The sequence below is a fragment of the Acanthochromis polyacanthus genome, chromosome 17, assembly GCF_021347895.1.
Source record: "Acanthochromis polyacanthus isolate Apoly-LR-REF ecotype Palm Island chromosome 17, KAUST_Apoly_ChrSc, whole genome shotgun sequence".
Lineage (NCBI taxonomy): Eukaryota > Metazoa > Chordata > Actinopteri > Pomacentridae > Acanthochromis > Acanthochromis polyacanthus.
In genome coordinates, this window is record NC_067129.1 from 10,311,795 (window position 1) to 10,329,371 (window position 17,577).

The following is a 17,577-nucleotide window of genomic DNA, read 5'->3' on the forward strand; positions in this document are numbered from 1 at the left end:
AACTCTTATCTTCATCACTCAGAGTTTCAGTTGTTCGAATCTTAAATGTCTCACTTAGGTTATTCATATCCATTAGTTCTCCATTAGTATCCATGAAAATATCCTCCAGGATGATGGCACGGTTTCTAAATTATTCCATAGAATCTATGAGATAAAGTATTAATGTATTAAGTCCCTGAAAGCCATGCAAATAAGGCAAAGTTTCCAGTGTTCGACAGTAAAATAAGGTTAATGTAAAGGGAAAAAAAACAATTGCCAGAACACGTAAGCCACTGGAATCATAGTTAGTCACCACAAATGCAGACTTCAAATGGTCCCCTTTCAAGGTTTAACTTCCAAAGCATGAGCTTCTGACAACCGCTACACTGTTACTGCTGTGTCTGCTGTACTTCAAACAGCGCCGGCTTCAAACGGCGTGTCTTCACTGTCCAGTGTGGAGGACAAGTCTGAAGTAAGGCTGATGTGGTGACAGGCCTGTAGCATAGAAACACCTTGACAGAGAAGCAGTTGAAGTTGGAGCTGATTCTCTGGACCAAACCTCTAATTAAAAGCAGTTTTTCTCTAGTGTTAAAAATAATAAGTGGTATGTTGAGAGCCAAGTTTGCCTTCTGAGTTTCTGTGTGTTTCTTTAGCTCAGAATTACAGTCTGTGATTGTCCTGCTTGACTTCTGATTATCTTTTCGGGTGCCCACTGTGTGTGGTCTTTTTGTCCCAAAAAAAAAAACCCTCACAAAGTACATCTTGCTCAGTGCGTGTGTGCGCGTGCATGTGCATTTGTGTGTCATTCCTGACCCTGTCTTATGATGATGGATTACTGAGACTCACTGGTGCTGCTTGCTGCCTCTCTTATACTCCATCAACTGTGGCTCAGTGGAACAGTGCTCTCCATTGTTTCTCGGATGGCGAACATGCGCGCAGGCTTGTGCATGTGCGAGCACTGACACACATGCGTGCACACATGCTCTCTGCCCCAGCGCACACGCTCAGGCAAACCAAACAAACAGATTAGTGATCCTGAATTGCCACCAGCTTGGCCTGAGTCGGGTCTGCAGGGCTTATCTGGTGACCTTTGAACTTAACATCGGCTCGTCCACACCTGCCTCACCTCACAGTTGGACGCTCAGATACGTTTGGAAAAGGTAAAAGTCACTCAGAACTAGAAATGATTTGTTGCACACATCAATTGTTCCATATTGAGGCTCAGTAAAAATAATAAGTTCATAGTGACTTGTAGCTCTCTCTCGTCTCTATTTTCATCTCTGACAAATCCAGTGAGATGTTAGCAACACACAGGATGCCCTGTAGGACTTTGCTTCCTCTCAGCTTCTTCAAAATGAGCACATTTGAAATAAAAAAATAAAAAAATCAGGAGACAAGGTGTGAAGGCCTTGTTAAAGTACAAAATAGAAACCTTGAGTCCTTCCTTTCATGGCTCCTGTGACATTAACACGCAAAGATGTCTTTCCTACTTCGCGTCTTGAAGAAAAAAACGAAAAGAGTGAAAGTGAGTTACCTTTAGTCCTAGCTGGAATCGGCTTTTTCCTTGTAGAAAAGGGCAAAAATGTGAAAGACAACACCTGAACACCTGCCTCCTACGCTTCGTCATTTAACTTGTGCCTTCATTCTGCTCTCTGTGCCTGGTAGAATCCAGCAGCATGTCTCATTTGTTTCACGCTGTCCTTCCAATGCTGAGCTCTCAATTACACCCCTCTCCTTCATGCGACTGTTCTCCCTGCCTCTTAGTTTTTCTCTCTGCTCTTTCTTCTTTTTTGTTCCTCTCTCGGAGCTTCGCCACTTTAGATGTTTTCTCTCTCCTTCAGTCTCCTCGAGACCTTGTCGTTCCCTGTGGAGAGAAGGCCCTTTTTAACGATAAGTCTGAAGGACTTGAGACATAAATCATAAAGGTTTCTGTTCTGGTAAGGCCCAGGCATTTCCCTGAAGGAAGCTAGGTGTCCCATTGCTACTGGAGGTTTTAGATTTTCTTAAACGCCCAAGAGGATATGAAGAAAATAAATCTATGCTCATCCAGTAATTTGTGCTTTTGGGTTCAGTTTATCTGCATTTTCTTGATACGATTCATGGCAAATAGCGATTCTGGGATATTTTTGGGTTTATAAAGCTGACAAAGCTGTCCAAATTGTAAGAAGATGCTCATTTGATCATTTGTTAGACGTTCTGCATGTTCCAGTGTTTTTGTTGTCTGATCAGCTGTGGTGGCTATCGCTGATAATGCTAGCTTGTTTTGATAAAATCCGTGCCTTTCTTTTCTTTCAGTCTCATGTATTCCTTTCTGCTGTCTAAGACCCAGCTATCACTACATGAAAGTGGATTGACTGCCCCCCCCCGTCCCCTCAACTGAATAAGCAATAGCTTGAATTGTGTTGCATAAAAAAGAAAAATGTAAATTTATTCATGAGAAAGTGCAGTGGATTATTATTTTAGCTGAGAGGCATGATTCTACACAGTGGTTCAATGCTGTCAGTCTCAAGCACACACATTCAGTAACTAAATGTATATGACAAATTGTTTGATGCGGGGAATATACACAGAATTGAAATTGAAATATTCATCTCCTTTTTATCCATGGTTCAAGAATGGCATGGAAATGACTTTAAAATGGCAGATATTTCCAAATCCAGATTTCCACTGAAATCTAATCAATTCTTCTTTGGCTTCCAGCCTGCCAGTTCTTCAGATTTAATGGAAATTAATAGAAAAAATAATATTAATTCAATATCCCACTGACAAACAGCCAAAAGGCAGAAACAACCAGCCTGGCGGATATTAATGTTTTAAAACTATAATGCCAAACTTTTTTCTTAACTGCAGTTTTTTTCTGCCATAATAAAATCACCATAAAATGTAGATTTCCATGCAGACGCTGGAATGCTGTTTGGAAATTGTAATAATGTGTGCAAGAGTGTCACGTGGTGTTCTGTGAGACAAAAAGGGAAAAATGTTTTTTGTTTGTTGCCCAATAGCATGTGACAAGGCTTATTGCTAGATCCGTTACTAAGCCTCTTTGGCCAATCAGGTGGCAGACATTTTAAACTGCAGTTGGATGAAGTCAGCTTTGTGATCACTTGGCTGCAGTTCTCAGTTCCTGCAGTGTGTATGTACATGCATGCGTTTCTGACCTGGATTTTTCTGGGTTTTTATTTTTTCTGAGAATATCAGCCATGAAACAGTGCAGCTCTGTTTTTGCGGCTGCACCGTCAAACAGTGTGGCTCTCACTGCTTTGAATTAGGTGCCATTCATATCTTCCTGTCACAGGCTTTTAGTCCTTGAAAATATTGACTGTATTAATACAGCAATTAGTACAGTTGCAACTTCAGCTGTTTGTCAATGAACTTTGCAGCCCCAGTGAAGGATTTCCACCGTAGCTTCTCTCCATCAGTGTATCTGTCAGCAAAGAGAGCAGGAGCTGTCCGTTGTGCTGAAAAGGATCTGCTGTATTTGACTGTCTTCTCTATTTATCTGTCATTTCTTTCTGCTTTCCCCAGCAAACATTCCCACCATTACTCTTACTGTGCGTTTCCTTTCTGCCCTGTTTGTGACGTCTGACCTCTCTTTCATGCGGCCTCTCTTTCCCCCTCTTGATCTCTTTCTCTTTGCTGCTGCTCTCTTTTCCTTCTCCTCTGCTCTTTTTAAAGCGCCTCGCCTTCCACTCCAGTAAACAGACTTTTGAAAAATTAGATTTGTTTTTCTCTTAAAAGCTACTCATATGCAAATGAAATGGCACCTCATTATTATTGGATTATTTTGCGAAGATTCTCTGCAGCCGTGCAGTTCTCTTCCCCCATCTCCAGTGTCGTCTCTTGTAGTGTTTACTCATGCTGTCATTCATGTGTGTTGCTGCTGCTGCTGTGAATGTGTTAGTGACGAACTCGGTGAGAGTGTCGGTGCGAATGACTAAGACCTACAAGACTTTTTTGCAATGAATTGTTTAAAAGGCTTTTGCCCTTTGAATGCTGAGTATGTGTGTGTTTTGACTGACTTTCTCGAGTGTGTGCGCTAGTGTCAGTGCGCGCTTGTCTGTGTGTGTGTGTGTGTGTGTACAGTATGTTTTAAGCTTTCACTTGACAAGGTTTGAGTCAGATGTTGGAGGCGGGAAAAGGCACACTGAACTGGTCTGCAGCAAACTGCAGTCTTTCTAGAGGTTTTCATGAAGACAGACCTCAGCACGTATTACTGTCTCCTCTTGCCTTCTCTCATACCTCTTTTATCCCGCTCTCCCTCTTTGGTTTCTGGCGGTGTTAATAGAAACTGACAAGCCAATACATGGGAACGCTCAATAGCTTTGCTTTTCTTTGATGTATGTACAGATGCACCTTCGTGGTTATTTTTGTGGAAAATGTGCTCAGGGTATAACTCTTGGCACGGAGAACACAAATGTCAGTGTCTTGACTCTAATAGAACTGCAGAGCATACACATGTTTGCTAAATTGGAAGCTTGATTGGAATTTCTCACCTTCCTCGCACAGCGGCCTTGACAGGCTCACACTAGCTCATTGGAAAAAAGCCTTCTTTGCCCATGGGCCACAATGTTTATGCATACATGGCTTTCCCCATATGCCAAATTAGGCCCTGAAACGGTACAAGCACTGAATAGCTAATTTTTCATTTGGTGCATTATGGCCCGCACTTACTGTATATACCGTGTGCATGAAAAGCACAAATACTAATTCCCTCTGAAGATTTGCATTATAGTTATTTTAAAACCAAATTTGGCCTTTGCTCACTAAGTAAAGCCACATGACAAGAAACAAACAGAAAGCTCACTTGGGCAAAACAAATTCTTACAAACCCTGATCCAAAAATACAACGGATAAGCACTCTAAACCAAACCTTTAGCCCAGCTCATTTTCTCCTGTTTTCTCTATTATTGGCCCTGTGATTGGACGGCTTATGTGTGGGGGAGAAGTGAGACAGATGAAGACAGCGTTGATGTCACAGAAAGGAGCATGGCTGCGGCATGGAGCTGCTGTATGCGGCCGACGTATGGGCTTGTAATGAGACGCCATCTGCATGTTGTGAAGTTCGTTCCAGTCTCAGTTGGCAGTGTTAACCTCTGGGTGATTTTTGTCTTCTGATGGTAGCTCATAAATGTCGAGTTTAGCCCTCCGCTTTTGGGTAGCGGGAAGATGAAAGGTGGTGCTATACAGGCCCATTAGTCTCAGTGCAATCACTGAGAGTGGTTGGATGAAGATCTGTCAGTTTCTAGTGAACCACGGTGTTTTTTTTTTTCCTTACATATGTAATGCAACCAATAGCTAGGGTGATGCATATGGCTTAAAAGGTGGTGCAATTATCCTTTAAAATTATTCAGGATTTATTTTATTTGTCACATAACACAAACAACAAAAACAGTTCTGACATACAGTATGGAGACATTTAGACACTGAGATTACTGTTCATGCTGCCAACTCTTTGAGGATGTACTTTGGCACATTGGAGTCATGCTCACACTCGTCTGACTTACCTGATGTAGACTTGGGGCATCAGTAAGCTAATTCCACCATACAATTCACACAGCTATCTCCTTCCTTTCCACTATCTACATAATACCCTTTTTTAAAATCTCTTTGCTACAGAAAGCAAGAACAGTAAACTACATGCTGAAAATGTCAAGTTTTAGTTGGTACAATAAGGCAGACTTGTTCTTTTTGTGCCCCGTTTCAATAGCAGTGCTTGCTTTCCTAGTTGCAAATGTTCCCCATACCACTGTTTTGGGGCACCTTCACTACATCCTGGGCTTAGCACTGCCCGGCATGACTCTAATTTGTTAAAAGAAACATAAACAAGCAACAACACTCTTTAAGCATATCACAATGAGGAGATGTCGTATCATTCCACACATGCTCTGAGGAGACAGGTCTTGCTATACAAGACGACTATTCTCACAGTTATTATACGCACATAATGATATTTGATTTACTATGTTCACCACCTTCTTATTGTTGTAGCACTAAACACAAGATGTGACCAAGGCTGATTGGACTGTTCAACAAATAGAGATGTTGACCTCATTATTGTGTTTTATTAGTTGCCAAGGGATCACCAGTGCCATTAAAAATTCCCCTCTGAGGAACATGATGTCTGTGCCAAGGTAATCTGTGTAGTGCTTTTCAAAACACAACCTGCTAATCTGCGATGAAAGGAAAGTCAGGGGATCACCAAAGTCAGTAGGATTCATCCTCTGAGGTTTACTAACAGCTGCTCCAAACTCCTTGGCAATCCATTCAACAGTTGCTTTGTTATTTCACTCTCAGTATTCGACTATTAGACTAGTAAATGTAAAGATGTCTGGTATATAATGCATCACCTGGACATGTGTATAATACCTGTGTAGTCAGTGTAGTTGTGGCAGGTCGCCTTGTCTACAGTTTTGCTTGTTGTCAGATTCTGCTTAGTCAAGTCACTTCAAGCCTCTGAGGAGACTTAACCGCCTGAAGGGATCTATATCATTGCTGTGTTGTATTGTGTCTCGCAGACTCAAGATGTGTGCCGGTGTCATTTAATGTTACTGTTGTGACTCAAAATAGCTACCCAGGCCACAGAATGCTTGATTCGTGCTGGCCTAAACCAACCGTACTTCCATCCTCCAGTGTGGATTTATGTAATCAGTGGTGAATTTTTGCAGTGTCTGATGCATGTATTGAAACCGTGTTTTTCTGCAGCGCGCTTTCCTTTCCTCCGCTCGTCTCTCTCCAAAGCCTGCAGTAAAGGCGCCACACTTTATGCAGAGCAGCTCTCAGACGCTCCATACACTCGAGGCTGATGATGCTTACTTTGCTGACTCCTGCATGTGTGCGCTGACTGTGTGTGATGTTGTTGTTCTGTATAGGGTTTCATGAGCGGGGGCTGTTTCTTGTCCCATCTGCCATCTGTGCCCGCACTGGTACAAAGGCCCATGGGAAATGCAGTCTACAGGGCTATCCCCTCCTCCCTCTGTGTCTGGAGGCTACAGTCAGTCAACATGTCAGTGTCGATTACCATCACAGAGACAGAGACACATACGCTGCCCTTTTCTATTTCAGCTCCTTATCCCTAACTTTCATTCCTTTTCTCTACACCTTTTCCACTTTCTCTCACATTAACATTCAAAGACTTACTAAGCACCTAAACTAACCATATTTGGCTATTTTGCATTTATGTAATTATTATTTTCGAGAATATTCTGTTGATTGTTTCATGTACATAGTGTACAAACGTACTCAGTTTACAGCGATTTAAAACAGAAACAGAAGCTTCAAAGCAGTCAAGGTGACATATCCGTATTGCTAGCTGGTCTAATAATCTGTCCAAAACATTATAATCATCACGATAAGATGAAGAAAAACAGTGTTTATCACCAGCCTATATAATGAATCAGTCCTACTGAGACACACTCTATAATATATTTTGTTTTCAAATTTTGTTCCAAATCTTATTCTTCAACCTATTTTATTAAAGCCACTGAGCTCACATATATTCTCAACATAAAGCAATGGAAAAACAAGATTAGAAGAAGTTTATCCCCTGAATATAAATCTGATCTGGTGATAAAATTAACCGCTGCTCTTATCAATGCAGTTTGCCAAAAATGAGGTCATGCAGAAAACAGAATGTGGATTATTGAGTGTTTAGTGGCCAGTTTAGCCCTTGTGTAATCCATATCTTTGCAGAGATTTGCTATGGTCATCATTGGAGCACTAAACCCTCCACTGCACATTGTAAGGCTGCGGGCAATAAAATTGCTCCGCCGTCCTGATAAGAAAGCACAATAGCATTCAGCTGCTGTCTCGCCCTCATTTTCTTTCTCGCTCCACCTCTCCTGCTCAGTCTCCCAAACGCACTCTTTCTCATCACTGTTTTCCCTTCTGCACAATCTGCTTCCTCTTGCCCCTTTCGCAGTTCACACTGTTCATCCTCTTGTTTGTTTTTTCTCTCTTTCATCTCCCTCTCTTGTTCTCCCCCCCCCCCCCCCCCGCTCTCCTTCAAATTTTGCTCTCCTGCGCTCCGTCGAGCCCTCTTGGCGAAGCGTTAAGTGTATAATCTGTGATCTCATGTCTAGATGGGCCTCTCGTCTCCTCTCACTCTGCGCACAAAGGAGCTGAATGGCCGCAACTCACTCAGGGGACACAAATGAGTAATGAGCCGCACACATGCACGCACTGGCACGTACGCACAAATGCACCCAGCAAACAAACACATGTACGTGGCTTCGCCTCTCCAGCGCACTCCCAGGGGCTTTGAAGTTGCATATTGATGATGCCAGTTCCAAAGGCTCAATTGAGTGCGCAGAGGAGGCAGCTATTGACCGTCCACTCGCCTCTCTGACCTGCCATCTCTGATGGGCATAATGAGCAACAGGTGCCGCTTTTGCCAGGTTTGGCCTTGATAGAATATTCAACAGTCAGTCATAGTAATCAAGCAGAGTAATCGCTTGTTTGATGTGCCATCACAGCACTACACCATGGGCTGTGAGAGATTAAATCATTATTATTGTGATTAATGTATCCCCTTTCAGAATACACTTGGAATAACTGTTTAAAATTTGCATGAATCCAAACCAGAATTTTGATTAAAAGCCTGTGTAAACTAACTAAAAAGCAAACAATCTGTTTATTAAATAAATAGGTTCTCTGGAAAACCAATGATATGACACAATGGTAAAAGGTTTTAGCATATGCTACGTTTCTCAATGAGGACGTAAAATTCATTTCAGTGTCATGTCAAGACATTCTCACGTCAAAGCAGGAAAAGCACAAGTCTAAAAATTCAGTTTAATGATTGCTACGTTCCATTTAGTTCAGGGTACTGGTGCTGGCTCATGGTTATGACATACTAGGGCACTTGAAAAGAGTCGCGAATGAACAGCTGCGGTTTTATATCATGCCAGAATGAAATGAAGAGACCTAAAGACCTGAATCAAACAGGCTTTTTAACTTCATATTGTATTTGTTTTATTCTCGTCCTGGATGACTCAGGAGCATCACGCTGGATTACACAAAACCCTAAAAGGAGGTTTCAATATTTCATGTCACTTTGTCTTTTTTAACTTTTATTTCTTGGTGAGTGAAGAGACAAAATGTGTGAGGAAAGAGAGCAGGCAAATGATACAAAGCATAGGTCCAAGCAATGAGGGATTTTAAACCACACTGCACCCACACGGTATTTCCAGAACAATAGTATTTACTAAAATAAGTTTGCATGGCTGCATTTTATCTCATACTCATGAGGGTGCTAAATGTTCATGTCTGTACTATGCAGTGACTATTTTGCCAGATAACCAAAAGGAGTAAGTGCCTAAAACCAAAGAAAGTGGTTTGCATCTAGTCTCAACAGTCAACGTTGGATTCTCTTCACCTTCACCACAATCTCTCTCTTACCTTAACCATGTTGTTTTAGTTGAAACCAAGCGCACCTTATAATAGAGATATAGTTGGAATTTTATGGCAACTACGATTCAACTAATAATGTATAGAGGTTGCTTGTATAAACGAACCTGTAGAAAATTATCGCCTGCCATCCACAACTTTACTGTGTTTGCCCACTCTGTGTTTTTGGCTGCAGCCAGCAGTTTATATTTTGGTAAAGAAGCTCTAAAACTCTATTGTTCAGCCTCTGCTCAGCACCAGTGACAGACACGGTTAGCAACTAGCTGGTAAAAACATAACAGATAGTGTAGCAGCTAAGAGGCAGATGCTCTTCAAAGCTGGGGGACACCAAAAACAGAGCTAAAAGAGAGTTAATGTTGGACTTTGGAAGCTCAACTCCCATTGAATGCTGATGGGATATCAAAATGTGGAATAGGCCTTTTTCACAGGAGACATTTTACATTGTTTTAGTACAAAAGCCCAGATGTTAATGATAAGAATCTCTTCTTCTTATTCAAGTATCCTCCTAAGCCTTGACAATGTGACAATCAGCCCCCATTATTACTTAAACCTTTGCTTTTGCTGCTGTTATGCATCCTCACTGGAAGAGGCCTTTTACCATTGGAGCAACTCAATTTCAAATCAACTGTTCCTGAGCAGTGTAGCTGATGAGAAAGGGCCACATGGACACAGGGAGTGTTTGTTTTACCAACCTCTTATGAGAGCTGGTTTTGGCTGGTCGAGGGGCCTGCTCATATAAGCTCTTTGTGGTGTGAAGACGGTCCTGGCACTCATACCCCCCCTCCTCTGCCCTCCTTAAACTCCCACCTCCCTGACACAGCCTGAGTGATGCCAAGCTGAGTGCCAGCTTCCTTCAGGGTTTGAATGAGCTGCACTGCAAAGCTGATCAGGACAGAATTAGAAACAGGGGAAGCCGGGAGAGAAGGTAACACAGAAGTGTGCGGGTTACAGAGCTGATATGTGGCTTGAAAAATGAACTTTACATGAGCAGCGTCTGGCAGACAGACTTCTCTCAAGGCCATACAGTCTCCACAATGTGAGGAGATTAGTCATCAGCGATAAGCCCAGTGAGAGACTTTCATACATTTCAGACAGAATCTGTTTCAAGGTTAAACACAACATACTTGGTGCTCTAAGCATACAGGATGCAGACTCATATTCATATCTACCAGCTCCAGCTTCTAATGTTTTGTTGTCCACTTACTTAGCAACTGGTGGATGACAGGCTGCCTGACTCAGCCGCCAGTTTCCTTGATGTTGTGAGTGTGTGTGTGTGTGTGTGTGTGTGTGTGTGTGTGCATGAATGGAACATACAGAAATGAGCTCTGCGCTTGGGGAGCAATCATTGTCATAATGCTGCCAAAGCAAATGTCTTGGACCCGTTGCCAAGAAGGCCGTGGGGTCAGCGCCTCAGAGGAGAGAGGAAGGGTGGCAGTGCCAGGCCCCTTTATCCTGAGGCATGTGGCATAATGTGTGCCCCTGTGTAAGTTTGTCCTTTAACCACCAGGGGATGTGTCGGCGTGGTAAAGGCCTCTTGTGCGTGCTCAATGATGTGATTACTCGTCCCTTTTGTGAGTGCTTTTCCCATTACGGGTGGGAGCCGACATTGTGGACTCGCAGAGTGGGGTGAAATGAGAGACTGAAGGTTACGAGTGTTTACGCAAAAGAATCATGTTCCCTCATAAAACTAATTAGCAATCTTTTGTCGGTGTGCACGATGGCGACGGTGATGGTGCTTGAGTGCGCTCGAGTGTGCTCAGGCTGTTTGTGATCAACCTTATTGCTATTTAGGCAGCACGTTTATTTATACATCAATTAAAAGCGCCGTTCGAGCAAATAATAGGCTCGAGCATCTATCATTTTTACTGAAGCCACGTGAAATGGAGAACATATATTTGATGTGAGCGTTTTCATATTAGGGAATATTTTCTCTCACACCCTTTCTGTCTCCTTCTGGCTTCTTTTTCCCCCCTGATGTTCGAGGTCCGGGCAGCTCTTGGCAGTGTCGTCCAGGTTTTAATCGCCTTTCCAGATGTTGCCGCTGGTGGAGGAGAGATAACAATTATCAAGACGCTTCCGTGTTTTTCTCCCACCGTGTTTTCGGCACTCGCGCCCCCCCCCCCCCCCCCCTTTTTTTTTTGCTTTATTGTTTGTCACGAGACTAAATTTGTTACAGTCGTTTGCATCACCCCTCTCATCTTGCTGTGATGTGCCGTACATGGGTAGCAATGTAAGCAGAGAGAGATTAAGCCTGTGCTGTACATGTGTAGGTAATGCCCCGGGGATGTGTGCGATCCTGTGTTCAAGTTTCTGCGTATCCCCGAGCAAGTTTCTACAAAGACTGCGCCGTCTACGCACCCCTTAAGCTTCTGTTGCGCGGTATATCGAACATCTTCAGCCTGACAGGTTGCGGGTAGAACGCAGTGGTCCCCAGCGAGCTCCGTAATTGGGAACCTCAGAGGAGAGGGGGGAAATTCAATGTGGGATGAATTAATTCTTCCTCCCTTTATTCTATACCTCGTTCAGGGGTCCTCTCTAATCTGTGCTAATGTGTTCGGAGTGCACTGGATCAATTCACTTCGGTGAGAGAGAGGGACAGAATGAGAGAGGAGTAAGAGGCAGTAGGTCTGACTGAAGGGAGGAGAAGGATGGGAAGCAGTAGACGAACATGGAGACCGTTTGATAAATGTTGCGTTCATGACGAGAGGCCTGATCAGTCATAAGAAAGGAGAAGGAAGCTATCATATTCAAGGCCTAACCCTTACTCTTAATGTGTCCTTGGACTTGAGATCAAGTCTGTCGATGGGGCGCATCTAATGAAAGCTGCTGTTACTAATGATCACTGCAGCTAATGTTCCATCTTCTATCAGTATTATATACAGAAGCATCATTGTTCTTTAAAGTGATATCTGCAGGACCTTCGGTGACAAATAAATCACATTCTTTGTGGTTTACTCACAAGTCAACATTGTCTTTTTTGCGCATTTGGATTGCTGAAGGAATTCAACCAGCGATTTTCTTTTGCTTCGTCCGGTGACTGAGTTGCTCCTGCTCAGGTTTTTAGAGCTCAGATAGAAAATGTATGTGAAAATAGGTGGAAGGAAACACACTTTGCTTCTGAATAGCAGGCCCAGTTGTAGGATAGCATACCTAAAATCTACTGCAGCAGTCATACGAGTAGAAACGAGTAATGAGGTCAGTGAGCTGATTCAGAAATGCCTAATTTGAAACAATATTTGACTACGTTTAACACTGGCCACCAGGATGTGTTTAATTGTTAATGAATTCAACTTTTCCTCTGTCAGTTGATGAATATGCATGTTTTCTTTCATAAGTTTCAGTGGGGAGTAAAAAAAAGATCTTGTCCCACATGTAAGACAGTTTTTGCAATTACAACTACACACAAAACGCAGTTTGTAAAATGACAAAATAATCATCTCATTAAGATAAAAGTTAGCCGAGAATGCACAGACAGTAACTGAGAATTAATTCCCTGCCCTGCTTGGAATAGTTTTTCATTTTTTTCCATTTAAACGTTGTTCAACAGAACGCGGAATAAATTGTCGAAAATGAACCCCCTCTGCAAAACACCACCGTTTTCGCTTTTCTTTTCATCTCGTGGTAACACATACTGACTGTACTTGATTTATTTTCATTCGCTTTCCTCTCACTGCGCAAAGACCCAGTGGTCACAGTGTTTATTTGCTGCCTTGCTAGTTCGTCATAATCTGTTGCATGTTTCTGTTTCATCAGATTTAATAACCTCAATGGGGCTCTCTTAGCTTGCTGGTTGCCATGGTTACCCTGTTTCCTGGATTGTGGTAGTATGCCGAGGATGAACTGTGTGGGTACGCTTGTGTTCATGTGGTGAAGCACAGTCATATGAAGGCTGTACTTTCGCAAGTAATTGCAGTGCATCAGCCATTAGGAGACAGAACATTTGCACTTGTTTTTTAAGAGTATGGTATCCTGTGACTAATACCATCTGAGAGGGCCGGGACCGAAATTTGTGTTAATCAGTGTCTTTGTGTGAATCTGCGTGTACTCGCCTGATGTTGTGTGTGTCAGATGTAGTAGAAGGGGCCATTTTTATGCCTGCTGCTGTGTTTTCAGAGTGGTTGTAGTTCAGAGAGAAGAGTGCTGTTCTCACATTAAAGAGAAAAGTGGAGATAGTGTGTGTGTGTGTGTGTGTGTGTGTGTGTGTGTGTGTGTGTGTGTGTGTGTATGTGTGTGTGTGTGTGTGTGTGTGTGTGTGTGTGTGTCTCAATGAAGGACATTTATTTGTTGCAGCATGTGTGGCCCCTGGCAGAAGAAATGCTTTCCTGACCACAATCAGCATCCATCAGTAGCCAAGCTTACCTCTCCTGCAGACAAAAGGTTAAATGCTTCGCTGAATCATTCACTCTTTTTGTTCTCTCTCTCTCTCTCTTTCCACCCCCCCGACCCTCTCAATTCTTCCACTGCCCGCCTTCACCTTTGCACTCATTTCCTGTCCTTTTCCTGCCTCCCCAAAACCATACTCCTCCTCCCCTTCCGTGTTGTCGTCCTCCTCCCTCCTCTTCCTCCCTCTTCACCGTCCTCCTCCAGCTGGTGGGCGGCGAGTTCGACCTGGAGATGAACTTCATCATCCAGGAGGCGGAAAGCATCGGCTGCATGGTGGAGCTGCTGTCCCACTGCGAGGTGACGTGCCAGGCCGAGATCTGGAGCATGTTCACGGCCATCCTCCGCAAGAGCGTACGCAACCTGCAGACCAGCACCGAGGTCGGCCTCATCCAGCAGGTGCTGCTCAAGATGAGCACTGTGGACGACATGATCGCAGGTGAGACGCATGGAGGGACAACTGAAGACACAGAGTGCACAATGACAGGAAAAATCAGGAGTGGTCATACTCTATGTTCATATTAACCCTCTGAACCTCAAGAAATTTCTGGGTGTTTTTTGCTCAATTTTTTTTCCCACAATATTAAATCCTGCACCTCTGTGGAAACAGCACAATCATGAATAGAAGTAGATAAAGTAAATGTCCTCTGTGCAGCATAATAAAGTTACATTGTTATAAAGAAAGATAAAAACAAAAGTAGACTTTTCTTAACTAGTCTTTGATGATTTATATTATCTTTGATTATTTTACAAAATGTAAAAAACACCTGGATTGTTGCAAGTAACCACATGTGCTACCAATACTAGAAAAAGTGATGATTCTACATACTATAGATCCTTCATCCGTGTTTCCAAGCTCTTCTGTGTAAACACTGTCTGCAGTTCAGCCGAGAAGTCCGTAAATTTGTTGTTACAGCTGAGTCACTCATGGCTTCATAGTTGCACTAAAGATTTTGATTAAATATCACAATTTTAAGCATAGATTTGTTTAAATTTTACTGATGAAATAGCATGTCATAGATGATTCGTTCAAGGACTGTAAATTGAACTTCTAACGATTCTTTTTGTTTTTTGTAAATGGTGAAATTTTTGTGATTGAAAAAAATTTACAATAGACAAATATCAAACGTGTTTTTCAAACTCGTTTGGCAGGTTTTGAGGTTTAAAGGGTTTGTATCACAATATTATTTCTTTATCAGTTCACTGTATATGGGGATATGGCAAATGTCTGCACAAAAGGCATATAAACTTGAACATATAATTGTCATGATTTTTCATTAACCTTGCTTTGGAATCATTAAATTGGACAGTAAGTATAAAATTAGAATACAGCTGCCTCTATACTTGATGTATGAGGGTAAAATTGCTCGCGAGCCGAAAGACAAGTGCACACAAATGTTGAGAGGAAGCTTTGTTGATCCTCATTTACCTGTACTTTCAGTAAAATGTGAATTACTTGTTATTTTGTACCATATTAAATGAATTATTGAATCAGAATTAGATCTTTGATAACTGTTTGACCCCGTTGCAAAAGTTGAAATTGGCGCTAGTTGGCCAAAAGTGAATAGAATTATATAGAAACAGACACACTTACTTATATAAACACTGTAACATATGCTCACACTGTCTTATGTCATTAATTTATGTTGTTAAGTGAGCACAAACGCAGGTGTTGTGAAGGTCTGTTGTTTGAGCTAGATTTTCCCTCTTATCCTCAACATGCTTGGCCCAGGTAGTTAAGGATTTTCCCACAAATGTCTTTCAAAATCACATAAAGAGCTTTTGGAAAGTTGGAAAGAGTGAAACTCACATGTTACCTTGAAAACAACATTTCTTAAGACTGCATTCTGGTCAATTGGAGGTGCTTTTTTTTTTTAGATTAAATATCTGATGTAGGGCTATTGATGGTGAAGTTCCGACCCAGCGGATGAAGATATGTTTGACTCAGCCAAGGTTTTTGGCCAAAATCTTCAAACAAAACGTATTTCGAGTGTGCATGTGTGTTTGCCCTGCCGTCACACATCCAGAACAATCCTCCGGTGCAGTAAAAGCAGAATAACGACCTCTGTGTGTTTCTGCCTGTGCTGCCATTTGTACAAAGGGCTTGATTACAAAACAGCACATACACCGTCATCTCTTTACATGATCATATTGACCTTGACTTCCCTTTAATGATGCCTCTGAATGCATGTCCCCTCCTCCCTTCCCCCCCTCGAGTGTCCTCTCCGTCCTACCTACCGCCTGCAGGATAATGTGTTTTATAACTTCCATGACTTATTACTGCTCACCACAGCAGAGTAGACGCCGCTTAAATCAATTTAATGCCGATTCTCGCAGACTCCCTCCATGAACCGCGATTCTCACACTTTTCTAAAACTATTTAAAATGACCTACATGGATTGATCGCACCAAAAAACAGAGCTTAGGGGTTTTGAATCTAGGACATTGTGTGTTGCGTTTTCCTGTCACACCAAGCACCTCGGTGAGCTAGCCTTCTCCTTTATTCCCTGTCGCTGGGCTCTGGCTAATGAAATATTGTGGGAAGGCTCTATTCATATCTAGCAGGCCTAATGGGAAAGAAGAGCCTTTCTAAGCAGATTGCCTCACTCTGAGAGGGCTGCGCTGTATCTCTGCCATATCCACACTGATCTGTTGTGGTTGTGTAAAGTGAAAGTCAATGAGGCAGGAAGGTCATTCTGACTAAACAAAAGCCTCACTGTGGTATTTAATTATACGCCTAAATATTCAGAGGGAATTATTTTTAAGGCCATGTTTATATAATTTCATTAGATGTAGCTATTAAGCACGACTTCTTGTGTGGTTGCTGACAGATTGTTACAAGGAGTGAGTATTAAAATGTAAACACATTAAAGGAACGGTTCAGCTGTTAAACTTGCTTTCTTACAGAGTTGGGTGCAACGATTGATACCTCTCTGTATGCTAAATATGAAGCTAGAGCCAGCAGATGGTTAAATTAGCTCTGCATAAAGACTAGATGCAGAAAGAAAAAACGATCACCGGCCTGGATAAGAGATTTATTTTTGCATGTTTTACATTTGTGTTTTGGTTCAAGGCATTAAAAGACAATTGTTTTGTAACCTTTCAACAAAATCTGGTTTAGCTGTGTCCCCATGCAGTGTAGTTTTGTGTTTAGTGTTAATTAATGCATCTAAATCTGAACAAAATAATAGAATTTGCTATATGTCAAGAATTACTTCACAGAAATGTAAAAATCCTCTGTTTTTTTTATAGCCCTGGACATACAATGCTGAGTCCATTGCAGTAGATGCTGTTTTCCATGATTTAAAAAAAAAAAACATTTATTTGAATTTTTAATCGAAAAATGTATCATAATAAATCAGCATTCATTGAATGTCGGTTTTGTACCACTGTGTAGAAATATTCTGTTACATGTAAAAGTCATGCATTCAAATGTATACTTAAGTGCAAAAGTATTAGAATCAAAATAAAGTTAAAGTACAAAAGGTGTCATATTTCACCATATTAAACAGCCATGGCCATAAGTTTGGACACAAGTACCATGACGCTTGTGAATCTTAGAAAATACCACAAAATTGTCACTTACAATATAAATACCAGTCATAGCCATCAATGGCCATGGCTGTATCACTGGATTATAATTATGGATGCTTTAATGTGTTCATCACTTCCATGTTGGAAGTGGTAAAGATAATTGAACTACTTGTATCTGATGATTTTTTCTCCTTGAGGATCAATAAAGTTTTATCTTAAAGTATAAAATTATATTATAATGCATTTGTTAATTGTATAACTAAAGTTATCAAATAACTG

At 41.8% G+C, this 17,577-nt stretch overlaps 1 protein-coding gene across 1 annotated transcript in view; it reads left to right on the plus strand.

Annotated features, from left to right (window-relative positions):
- nbeaa (neurobeachin a) overlaps positions 1–17,577 on the plus strand; it is a 94,921-nt gene that overhangs the window by 13,958 nt on the left and 63,386 nt on the right. Inside the window, 1 exon segment of the mRNA XM_051937218.1 lies at positions 13,972–14,203. Within this exon segment, the coding sequence (XP_051793178.1) occupies positions 13,972–14,203 (232 nt within the window).